This window comes from Hyperoodon ampullatus (genome assembly GCF_949752795.1).
Source record: "Hyperoodon ampullatus genome assembly, chromosome: 17".
NCBI classification, from domain to species: domain Eukaryota; kingdom Metazoa; phylum Chordata; class Mammalia; order Artiodactyla; family Ziphiidae; genus Hyperoodon; species Hyperoodon ampullatus.
The window spans coordinates 53,083,112-53,096,227 of NC_136930.1; the positions used below are offsets into that span (position 1 = coordinate 53,083,112).

General features: G+C 31.9%; 1 protein-coding gene across 3 annotated transcripts in view; it reads right to left on the minus strand.

The window, feature by feature from the left end:
- CSMD3 (CUB and Sushi multiple domains 3) overlaps positions 1-13,116 on the minus strand; it is a gene marked incomplete at its 5' end in the record, with an annotated part of 1,086,230 nt that overhangs the window by 163,598 nt on the left and 909,516 nt on the right. For 2 of the 3 annotated variants that reach the window (XM_079722285.1, XM_079722284.1), the window contains 3 exons: positions 4,099-4,302; positions 5,898-5,993; positions 6,486-6,599. In XM_079722285.1, coding sequence (XP_079578411.1) covers positions 4,099-4,302; positions 5,898-5,993; positions 6,486-6,599 — 414 coding nt within the window. The remainder of the gene's footprint in view (positions 1-4,098; positions 4,303-5,897; positions 5,994-6,485; positions 6,600-13,116) is intronic. The other variant, XM_079722286.1, reaches the window with a different exon arrangement.

Consider the following 13,116-nt stretch of genomic DNA (forward strand, 5'->3'; position numbering starts at 1 on the left):
TTTATGTGTACAGTGTAAAGTTCTTATTCTCTACTCTCCATCTCACAGAATATTCTATTTTTCTCTTTCCCCTTTTAAACTGTTCTTTCATGTTTCTTTTTTCTTCTTTAATGTCAGCTCATTTCTCCCTTTTATCTCTTTCCTCTTTCCAACTCTTGTCTCATCCTCATACCTCATGGACAAAAGAAAATATATATTTTTTGGATAATGTAATGTTTGAATATTTTAGGGTCAGAAGAAAATGCAGAGTGCACCCCTTGATTAAACATATATTTTTACAACTAATTAGAATTATAGTAATCATTATTTTAAGTTTATTTTTATTTTAGATGCTTACAAACACTGAAAACAAACCAAATCATGAATATATGCCTATTGTTAGAACTCTGCTCCTTTTTAACCAATTGTCCTTAAATGTATAAATTGATGGAAAGAAATTTTACAATCCCCCTAAATAGCATATTCTAATAAATAAGTACTATTATCCTCTAGAAAATTGTCACTACATTTCCCCAAAGCCTTTCTGAAAATTTTAATTGAAAGAAAAATCTTGCCTTCAAGGAACTCTAAATTATTAGAATTAGAAAGAATGACAGAAGTCCATGCTTTTAGCCCTTTCCAAGATGGAAAAATCTTTGGTGGAAGATAATTTTTACATATAATAACTTTAAAGTGTTATTAAAACAAGATATCAACAAATGAAAATGAGTGATATCAAATCCTTTATCAGCACTGCATATAAATTTTTTATCTTAGATCTAATACCTTGAGAACTGAAGTCTTCTGATTTTATGGTGGAGAATTTGGCAAACACAAAAACAACTTAATTTTTGAGTACTTAGATGATTCCAAGAACTATGACAAGGTTTTAAAACATCTAATAGCCACAATAAACCTATAACTTTCCTGTTTTATTGATATGGGAATTGAGAATCAGAGATTATGTAAAATTTCCAGGATCACCACAATTTCATGTTAAAGTCAAAGCCTAATATTACGACCCAAGACTTAATTAACCCTTATGCTGAGAACCTACTACAATTCCCAGTTATAAGGACTTATTCAGTTTTATATGATTTACAACTTTTCTCCATTAATTAATACATTAACGTGATAAATACCTAAACAGAACTTTAATGAGTAATTCATGGATTTACATTTCACTGCTTTGCATATGTAGGTTCTTTGAACACTCTGAATAAACGAATGTTTTCAGTAATATTTAAAGATTAATGAGCTAGTTTATGCCTTTCCATAAGTCATCATATCACTCTACCTTTATAATTATCTTGAGGGAATTTTCATTGTATATATGAAACTAAATGAAGACAGCTACTTATCCAGTTATCTTCCATTATATGGTATTAATATTTTCTATCAGTATGTACATAAAGAAACTAAAAGTGACACAGAAATTATATAAATAATTACTGGGAAAATTGAGGCAGAAATAATGAATGATTCCTGATATTTAGAGAGAAATATTTAAAAATCTATTGTGAGGCTAAAGAGATTTATTATCATGTGTCTTTCTTCAATTATTAAACTGACTTAAAGCAATGTAATTTCTGATTTATACATGTTGTACGACTAATTTTGGCCAAGACATATAGGAACATTTCTCTCAGCTCATGGTCCTTTAGGATAATTTATTTATTAGTATTTTATAAGAGTATGAAGTCAATAGATATTGTGGTTCCTAAGGAAGAACATTATCTATTTTCTCTTATGAGAGTATAAAAGTATGTAAAAAAGAAGATCTCTTTGTTCTGTTAACCATAGCTCTATGCTAGGTGCAAAATAGGAGGAACATCAAGTCCAGATGATTTATTCTCCTTTACTTGTTGATTGTCAAAAGTATAGTTGAACAGGTTAAGAAATTCCACATTATAAATAAGATATAGAATTCCAATTAGGAAATTAGTTTATTAGCCAAAACATAAAGAAAAGCAGTCTTCTATAATGTACATTGAGGTTTGGAGTCAGAAAACCTTATTTTCAAATCCTGCCCCTACTTTACTGCTTATTAGGTTATGTCACTTTGAAAGAAAACTGTTTTACTTCTCTAAGACTCAGCTTATTCATCTGTAAATTCTGAGAGTAACTTCTCCATAGATTTGCTGTGAGGATTTAATTAAATATGTATTTATATTACTCAGCATGAAACCTGGCAGATAGGAAGCATTAAGTAAGTGGTAATAATATTAGAAACTGGTTATTTAGCTGAAGGACGAGAAAGTTGAAGAGTCATTTACAGCTTTCCAGTGTTTTACATTATTTTTTTGTAGGGGGTTTTCAACAAACAAAAGAATAATAAAAGAATAGTTCACATTCCATTTATTGTAGCAGGAAGAACTAAAATACTGGTTGTAAGAAAAACACTCTGTAAAATATGCTAGGTATATTTCTTTTGGGAAGTGGTGATATCAAGTTCTTACAGAGATAAGTGACCATCAATCCTTCCTTTTTATTTATGATAGTCCCAACTTTTACCATTTTCCCAGCACAATTATTAATAACGTCCTGATTTGAATGGTAAAAGATTTAGAGCAGTTATGTCCTATACAAAGTACATGTTCGATGAATGCATATCACCAGACCTTATCTTTACTACTTCCTCAGTGATGAGTGTACATTCCATATAATTTCGATTAAAATCAATTTAGAATATATTTTATTCTAATTAAATATGAATTAACATTGTATTAATCTGTATTAAAATATGGTAAAATGTGTTTTAAAAAGTTAAAAATAAAAACTATTGACACATAATTTCTTTTCAGGTATGGCAAGAAGTGTTATTAAAAATAGATTTTATAGGGCTTCCCTGGTGGCGTTGTGGTTGAGAGTCCGCCTGCCGATGCAGGGGACGCTGGTTCGTGCCCCGGTATGGGAGGATCCCACGTGCCGCGGAGCGGCTGGGCCCGTGAGCCATGGCCGCTGAGCCTGCGCGTCCGGAGTCTGTGCTCCGCAACGGGAGAGGCCACAGCAGTGAGCGGCCCGTGTACCGCCAAAAAGAAAAAAAAAAAAAGATTTTATATATTTATAAATGTATATGTTATATTGTTTATATGCACACTCATGTCTTCTCTATCAAAAAGTGGAGTATTGAGATTATTAAAATAAAGACAAAATTTTGCTTATCTTTTATTTTAAAACACTTTCCTTTCATTTTCCAAATCACATACCAATAAAATTTTAATAAGAAAGAACTCATTAGAACTATTTCTTAACCGGAGATTAAGCTTTACTACGCTTCTTTTAGTTTAATACTATATAATTAAAAATTTTAATTTCCAGATACGCTCTTGGAACAAAGAAGAAAGCAACTTCCCAACAGTCTACATTTTCCACACCCATGGAATTCTACAAGATCCAAAAGTCATTGTAATGATCCTGAAATATGATAAGATTCTAAACTATTTTTATGGTTTAGAAAATGTTTTAATCTGCTTCAAATAACTTAGCAGGGCTAAGTTTATACAGTGTTTATTTTATTTAACAATATAAATTGGGTATAACATTACAAAAATATAGTTTGAAATAATGAGATTTCAGGCTAACCCTACGCCATCTACTCATTCAAAGTGTTTCCATTTATATTTGTGAAAGACTGGGAAAAAATCTTATTTTATATTTTTATACATACATATAATTTATAGAGAAGAGAAAAAACATTTATTTACTAATGCATATTTTCTAATTTTTTTGATGATAAAATACATCCAGAAAAATCAGCTTCTGTGATCCTTAAAAGATAGGTAAATTCCTTATATATTGGCATAGAAATCTTTGCATAAACTTTTAAAAATGAAAAATAATATTTATTTCAAAGGATGGCAGCACATCATAATTCCATATAATAGCATTCCAATTCTGTGTTATTGGAAATATGTACGTATATTTTCATTGATTGCATTTCATCTCAGTTGCATCAAAAAGCCACTCTAATTTGCATATTTAGATACATCATAACTAATAAATTGTTTAAAATTAATGTAAAACTATTATATTTGAAACAAATATTGAAAGATGCATGATAACTAATTTTGATATACAATATGTACAATCACAAAGCATATAAATTTATAAACTTACCAATACAGGTAGGTAAGGAATCATTCCACTGGGCCAAAGAATTTGGCACTGTATCACACCTAATTGCAAAGGATCCATGGAGAATATATCCAGGATTACATTCAAAAAGAACCAATGAACCAACTGCAAATTCATTGCCAATCCTTCTTCCAAACCTTGGTTCAGGCACAGAACTGCATTGTGTAGAACTTGTTCTAGGAACAGCTGCGTACAAATAATTGTTGACTTTAATTTCATATTTGGTAGAGAAATAGAGATTTCAAAATGAAACTGTGCAAACATATTTCAAAGAAATCTTCAACAACTTGAACTTTAGTTAACAGTTTGAATACACTTATAAAAGTTTATACATAGTGAAATACAATTCAAAATGAATAAATATTGCTATTGTCATTAAGATTTTTTATTTAAAAACATTTCACTTTTGATCCTTTAAACAACATCGGTTAAGGTTTTTTTTTTCTGTTTTTTGTTTGACCACACTCATCAATATAAAAATGTAGCTTGAGTAAGATATTTCAATTTATGGAATCATAGCAAAGAGATACATCTTTTTCTTTTTAAATGGAATACCAAGCTTACAAAAAACAGATGTCAGGTTACATAAGGTAATGTCAAGGTTTTTTTTACAGTATTTGGCCCCTAAAAACATAGATTTAAAAAAGCAAACACAGCACTTGATTAATTTCATAGCATGTTCATAAACTTGGTTGTTCAAAATATGTTTGTTATTGATGAAGACAATACATTCAGGTTAGACAGAAGTCAGACAGATTAACAACAATAGAAGTTTTATTTTACTAATCATACAATATCAAATTTGAAATTGTTTTTAGGCTTTATAGGTATGCCCTTCAATAGTGACTTTTTTTTGATTAAGTAAAATAGAATGATAACAGGATGTTTTTTCTTTTTAAAACACATACAGATGGGATTAAGGAATTTGATAACAGCCCAAAAAAATGATAGGATGAATTCCAAATAGACAGATTCCTCGTATGTGACTTGAGTGAAAATAACTTCATTTGTTAGAGTGCCTTTTAAAATTCATAATACCACAAATTGTTTATAGAGGGAATACTATTAAGAATGAAACAGTATAATATTATAGCTAATATTATAATTGGAATAAGAGGGTTTAATAAGAATATCAAACCACTAATGTTTATAAATTTATTAGGAATAAAGTTCAAGATACATTTGAGAATAACAACTACATGATCATACATAATTCAAACAAAATATTCAGACGATAGGTCTTAATTTAGCTTTATATAATGTGGATGTGTGTCTATAAAAGGTGACAAAAAAACTATGTAAACTGACTTTGAATTGCACAAAAATATTTAATAGTCATGAAGAAAGTTTGAATTCTCCTAAGAGAATGAGAGACTAAAATTTTAGAGTGGAGTAATGATTTCCTTGGCATGTCTAAGTACATCAGCACAAAAAGTTTGTATATTTTTAATTTAGAGTGCTAGACTCTGAGGAAATAGAATATGTAGAGTGAAGCATTGTCAAAAAAACACACCAGATGTTTTGAAAACTATGTTGGGAGGAAGGAAAAGCATGCAGCTAACTTGAGAATGATGATGGAAGCAATAGGTCTTTTTTGACTTTGGTCAAAGTAATAGTGCTCTAATAATGGGGGAGGGGACAGGGCAAAACTGTTTTTAAAAAAACACACAACTTTTATCTCTCCTATATGGTTATGAGGATCTCATCATTCAATAACTCTGGACATAGCATGGAAACTGATATCATTCCTTAGTGTGTTTCTATGCTACACGGTCACTTACCTTGATAAACAAAGTGAAATCCCTTAGCTGTTACTGGTCCAATTGAAGTAAATCGAATTGTGATCTGATTACCTGAACTCAGTGGAAGTGATTCTCCTACTCAACAAAACAAACACTAAGATATCATAAATAATTTCATTCAGTACACCTAACAAATGATATTAATTTATACTGTCATTTGAAAACATCAATCTATGTTCTATTAAATTACTTTACTATATCCTACCACTGACAATATATTTTCTTTGGGTTCAGCTTCAATTGTAACCTTTTTACTGGAAGGCTTTTATTACATTTTGATAATATTGCCTCATTCTGTAAAGAATCTTTAAATATTACATTAAACACTACAGACTAAGTGACCAAGTACTATATTTACTTGATTACAATCCCAGAAAATAGTTGGTTATATTTTTCTCAAGAATTTGAATTATTCTTGTGTTTCTATTCTTTTTTAAAAAATAAAAAATGATTCTATTTTCAGTTTATTTCTAATATGGATGACATAAATCTCAACTTTCACTACAATACCAATCAAAGTCAGTCTTAAATCAATTACTGATGCATGGCAGTTCTATTAAAGGATACCTGAATGGGATCCTGAGAGGGAAGATAACAGAGAAGATTGCTGAGTTGGACCATCATACACCTCAACAACATCGTGGAGTGATGTCTGGAAAAATACAAACTGGCCAAACACCACTGATCAACGGGAGCCAGGAGAAGCAAACAAATCACCAACCATCCAAAAATGAAAACAAAAAACAAAAACAAAAACAAAAAATAGAAAGAGGAGGAGAGAGAGAACAAAGTATTACAATTTAATAGTCATCTTTTTTTTTCTACCTTTAAAAGAGGATGCGTGCCAATTGGTTGATATGCCTGACACATGTACTTCAGGTCATAAAAGTAATGACCATGGCCTAAAAGCAATAAAATTGTAAGATTATTTTTTAAATTAAATTAAATGGGTATAACATTTAATTTAGCTCAGAAATCATAAGGTTGGCGATTAATACTGTATAATAACTACTTTTTTATTTTTCTATAGGTAGATTCTTTTCACTTTGTGACTCTCTTCTCTTTTTCTAAATTTTTTTCCTCTTTTAGATGACATAGACAAAGTTTTAGTTTAGGGGATTTATTGTAGATTGCTTTTAAAATGCTATTCAATTATAAATAATAGTGTCACTAGAAATATATCAGCAATATACTTCTAAGGTATAGCATTTAATTCACATTCTAAAAATGATCCCTAAACATTTATTGTTAATCCTCTGCCAAAATAAAGACATATTATTTATGATTCCTCAGCAACTGAGATATTTTAATTTCAATTGAGATATAAAATTCTACAGAGTGATTGCTTTTTCATGGTAAGTACAGATCTGATGTACTTACCAACAGAGTTTTATAAATGTCTCCTTTTTACTTCATTTTGTACTTTTCCTTTAATAATATATTAACTTTACATGCAGAAACTACCCAAACTATAACTTAAAAGAAAGAACCTGTTACAGAGCAGAAATCAACTAGTGTTTTGTGATTTTAAGAAGAGAAATAGGTAATAAAATTCATCCTTAAAACATTTCATTGAATAGAAAAATTGTGGGGTTTAAAAGACTATGATTTTTCAGAAGTTTAATAATGTAAAAAAGCAAGGTAACTTTTATAAATTCAACATTATATTACTGTCATTGAACCTATACATTGTACAAATATATATATATAAAGTTCTTCATATTTTACCCCTTAAATCAAGGTTATGGTCATCCTATGGTGGTCATATGAAGACAGGCTTGTTCATTTGAAACATGCTGAGTTTTGCATTTGAAGCCACGCACATAATACTGTATACAAAGCTACACATATATTTTTTTTTGGCCTGCTAAAATAAGCTGTTGATCTCAGTCCAGTTCTTTGTGGGGTAAAAGAAAACAAACACAGAGTGTTGTTACTTTCAATAATTCCTGAACATTAGAGGGCTGACCTTCATAAATGATCCTCCTTAAAACATGACGTCATGGAAACAAATTTATGTTTCTATCAAATCACATACATGTAGTCAATTATTTTAATGGTTTACAAGTCATATGAAAATTTTCCAGTTAGACCTTTATAAAATATCCATATTTGATAGTCTACCAAATCCCAAGTTATTTCAAAAATACTCCTAAAAATATTAAGAAATTTTTTGTTTTCTGTTTTTGCATTTGTTTAGATTGGTGTTTGGATGATCTGTTTTCAAATGTGTCTTTTAAAGTTTCTATTAAAATGCAGATGTTGCCATTGCCTTTCTAAGTGCCCCGTCATCCCCCCAAAAACCAAAGTAGAATAATCACAAGAACTTTGCTAAACCAAGTACGCTGTGCAACAAGACTCTTGATAGATAACATTCTTTCTCTGTATCTTTCTGGGAAGTCATTAGGGAAAAGTGTCAAAATTCAACATCCTTTACCTCTGTCTTCCTAAATATCTCAAATATTCCATTAGGAAACATGTCCAATTTCCAAGCAAACCACTATATTTACAAACAACATCTAAAACAACCAATATACACAGTGATCTAAGATCTTTTTCTAAGGAAAAAGGAAAAAAATACTCCCTCTTTTCTTCTTGTTTGTAGGCTTCTTGTTCTCAAATATTACTTCTCTACAGATAGACCAGAGTTTTGTGTCACCTGTAAATTGGGTATGTTGAGACTATAACTTTTAATAATATAGTCAGTAACACCATATATTTGCATCATATTAAGTAAAGAAAACTGTAGGGCACTCCCTTTTGAGTGATGTTAGTTTGTAATTTATTGTAGTAATTCTGTGATGAGATTGGGGAGAATTGAGAAGGGTAGGGGGTGAGGGAGTTGAGTGTTGAATCTTCCTTTATTAAGCAATCAGTATGCTAAATCTCTTCAACTGCAACCTTAGTCTGCCATAATATGGCCAATGGAAATTTTAAGTTAAAAATAGCTTTTATTAGGAAAAAACTCTGAGAGGGTACTGAATCATTATATGAAAGATGAAATTTTAAAGTACATGTTGAATAAGTGTTTTGTAGTATGAAGAATCAAGAACACTTGCATAGTGATCTTATTTCCTACACATTATCAGGTTAACTATTGTCTTACAAAACAGATATGTTACAATTCTGAACCATATCTCCCCTGATAAGTCAGAATCTCAAGAATTAAATGGTTACTCCAACGTTTGCTTCCTCATTCTGCCTCTAAATGTCTAAATTTACTTAGTTTTCTTATCTTCAGATAACAGTAGGTCTTTGCTTCTAAAACGTTGTGAATAGCCAACCTCACCCTTTGCATAGTTGAGACTAAAGTAGGAAACAAAAATGTAAAGATTTTAAGGTGAACCAAAAGGTAACAACTAGTTGGATGTTGTTTTCTGGTAAGCAAGACATTGTCTAGTACATCATTCTGGGTCCCCTGTGTTTACGGGGGCTGTGGTATAATGCAAAGGATTATTATTATCCAATAGACAGAACTATTTTATATCTGTTTGTAAATTCATTTCAGTATTCCATCTGCCTGTCTATCTATCTATCTATCCATCCATCCATCCATCCAACCATCAATCTATATTTGGTTCTTTGAATTCTTTCTTGAAACACTGTAACATCTTACAGGGTCCCTCATTAATTAATGAGTTAAATAAAAATTTTAACACGTTTATTTTATATTTGTATGGCAGCCATGATTATGCCCCCTTAAAAAAAAAAAAAAAAAAAAAAAAAAAACCTTTAAAACTGATCTACAAACTAGTACCTCAACCTAATAGCTGGACCACCATTTTTTTTTCCCTAAGGCTAAAATTAACCCCTGAAGTCTGGGCTGACCATGCTTTCTGGAATAATTAGCAACCCTCTTCTTTTTCTTAGTTTCCAACAGAGGTACAGAATTCTTTGCATCTCAGATCCAAACTCTTCTTTCTCTTTCACTGGAGATTTGCATGTCAATATCAAAAGCATTTTGCTCTCAAGCTATTAGAATAGGTTATAAACACTAAGCTGTTTCTTAAATGAGACACCATTTTAAGGAAGTTTCTCCTTCTTTAAGCATAATAGATGTTAAGAATAATGTCTCTAACTCTTTTGTTAAAAATCCATTTTCATAATGTTATATGTATCACTGCAAGCTAGACACAGGAAGAAAGGGAAGCTTAGTAAGGTAGAAATAAACATGTAAAAATCTCTACAAACAAGCCAATGCAAATGATCTATTATTAAACCTGAAACTACTTCCAAGCCTCTTATTTCCCATATATTTTATCCTACAATACAGTTTATTAATTCAACTAATATTTGTTGATTCTATGAGGTACCAGGAACTGAGCTAAATGCTGGGGTTAAAAAGTGACTAATACAGAAAGGGCCCCATTAATTATATTTGTGGTCATTTAGGTGGCAGCTTACCTTTATTCTATGTATGATAAGATGTTAGATTAGCCAATTAAATTAATTATAAACCAACAATGGTACTTTGGGCACATCTTTCCATACAGATCATTGGTATGCTAATCGTTTAATCCAGATCATTGGTATGCTAATCGTTTAATCCATTCTTCAAAGCAAGTCCTCTACCAACAACTTCTAATGGGCAACATTTGGGCGGAGACCCAGACTTCATTTTAAAGAAATCCATAATTTAGATTTGTAAGAATCACTTAAATAGAGGAAACCTCTAACTTAGATTATATTGGCTAGGATATTTACCCCAACTTTAAAATTTGCTCTCCCATGAGCAAATAAACTCAGAATGAAACCAGGCATTGTGTCTATTTACTCTTCTTTGTATATGAAATAAGGTTTGCTTGACATTTAATTTTTACAGTATCATATTCAACCAAGACAAAGAGGCAGGGTTCCATTTACTGAGAAGGTCTTCATGGTTTAAGTATTCAACAAACTTAACTTACAAAGAGCTTTTGTTTCTTGTTCTACACCAAGCACTTTCAAACCCTTTCTCCTTTAATCATGTTCATTTAACTCCTAAGACTTTGTCCATTCTGCTTAATTTAGCCATTTCAAATGTAAGTCAATAAATAATGAGAGGCCTGGGATGGCAGAAAGAAACTCCAGAGCATTAGGAGTTAACTGTGAGAATACTCTGTGCATACCAAGAGTCTCTGAAAATATCATTGTGGGAAACAGTATAGTGGGTGCTTAGGGTATGACACAACACACTAAATAATGTAGTGCCCAGAGGGGTGGGCATTAGTTTAAAATATGAATCAACAGAAAAAAGAAGTTAAAGCTCCCTTTTCCACTAAACTCTACTATGGATATTGCTGAAATGTACTGCCACTGCCTAAGTAAGTCAGGAATTTTGGATGTTACATTTAATTTTTGTGCCATCAAAATAACACTGTACAGACAGCCTCTTCAATAAGTGGTGCTGGGAAAACTGGACAGCTACATGTAAAAGAATGAAATTAGAACACTCCCTAACACCATACACAAAAATAAACTCAAGATGGATTAAAGACCTAAATGTAAGGCCAGACACTATCAAACTCTTAGAGGAAAACATAGGCAGAACACTCTATGCCATAAATCACAGCAAGATCCTTTTTGACCCACCTCCTAGAGAAATGGAAATAAAAACAAAAGTAAACACATGGGACCTAATGAAACTTAAAAGCTTTTGCACAGCAAAGGAAACCATAAACAAGACGAAAAGACAGCCCTCAGAATGGGAGAAAATATTTGCAAATGAAGCAGCTGACAAAGAATTAATCTCCAAAATTTACAAGCAGCCCATGCAGCTCATGCAGCTCAATATCAAAAAAACAAACAACCTAATCCAAAAATGGGCGGAAGACCTAAATGGACATTTCTCCAAAGAAGATATACAGATTGCCAACAAATAAATGAAAGAATGCTCAACATCATTAATCATTAGAGAAATGCAAATCAAAACTACAATGAGATATCATCTCACACCGGTCAGAATGGCCATCATCAAAAAATCTACAAACAATAAATGCTGGAGAGGGTGTGGAGAAAAGGGAACCCTCTTGCACTGTTGGTGGGAATGTAAATTGATACAGCCACTATGGAGAACAGTATGGAGGTTCCTTAAAAAACTAAAAATAGAGCTACCATATGACCCAGCAATCCCACTACTGGGCATATACCCTAAGAAAACCATAATTCAAAAAGAGTCATGTACCACAATGTTCATTCCAGCTCTATTTACAATAGCCAGGACATGGAAGCAACCTAAGTGTCCATCGACAGAGGAATGGATAAAGAAGATGTGGCACATATATATAATGGAATATTACTCAGCCATAAAAGGAAACAAAATTGAGTTATCTGTAGTGAGGTGAATGGACCTAGAGTCTGTCATACAGAGTGAAGTAAGTCAGAAAGAGAAAAATAAATACCATATGCTAACACATAAATATGGAATCTAAAATAAAAGAAAATAAAAGGTCAAGAAGAACCTAGGGGCAAGACGAGAATAAAGACACAGACCTACTAGGGAATGGACTTGATGACACGGGTAGGGGGAAGGGTAAGCTGGGACGAAGTGAGAGAGTGGCCTGGACATATATACACTACCAAATGTAAAATAGATAGCTAGTGGGAAGCAGCCGCATAGCACAGGGAGACCAGTTAGGTGTCTTGTGACCACCTAGATGGGTGGGATAGGGAGGGTGGGAGGGAGGGAGACACAAGAGGGAAGAGATATGGGGATATATGTGTATGTAAAGCTGATTCACTTTGTTATAAAGCAGAAAGTAACACACCATTGTAAAGCAATTATACTCCAATAAAGATGTTTAAAAAAAAATAACACTTTACAGAGACTCAATGATTTGGCAGTTAAATAACTTTAAATGAGGCTAATAAAACAAATGTGGATGTGGTTACTGTTATTCAGTGATCAGGATAGGAGTTATTGAATTAAAAACTAAAAATTGAGTTTATGCAAATAAAGAAGGGTTTCAGTTTTGTTTTGTCAAATTTGTTTTCCTCTCAGAAGGGAATAATTCTCAGAGTATCCTAATGGCATGCTAGTGTAGGGAGGAAAAAACTCAGAATCAGACTGGGCCATGACTAAGGGAACTGATCTAACCACTTCTGGGACAGGTGGTGAAGAGTTAAAATGTCTAAGAGACTGTGGTAAGTTCAGGTCTGATTCAAACTTGCTTTGACGCAAAAGGGTTCTAACTTGGTGGAGGAAGGCCCAGTAGGTCTT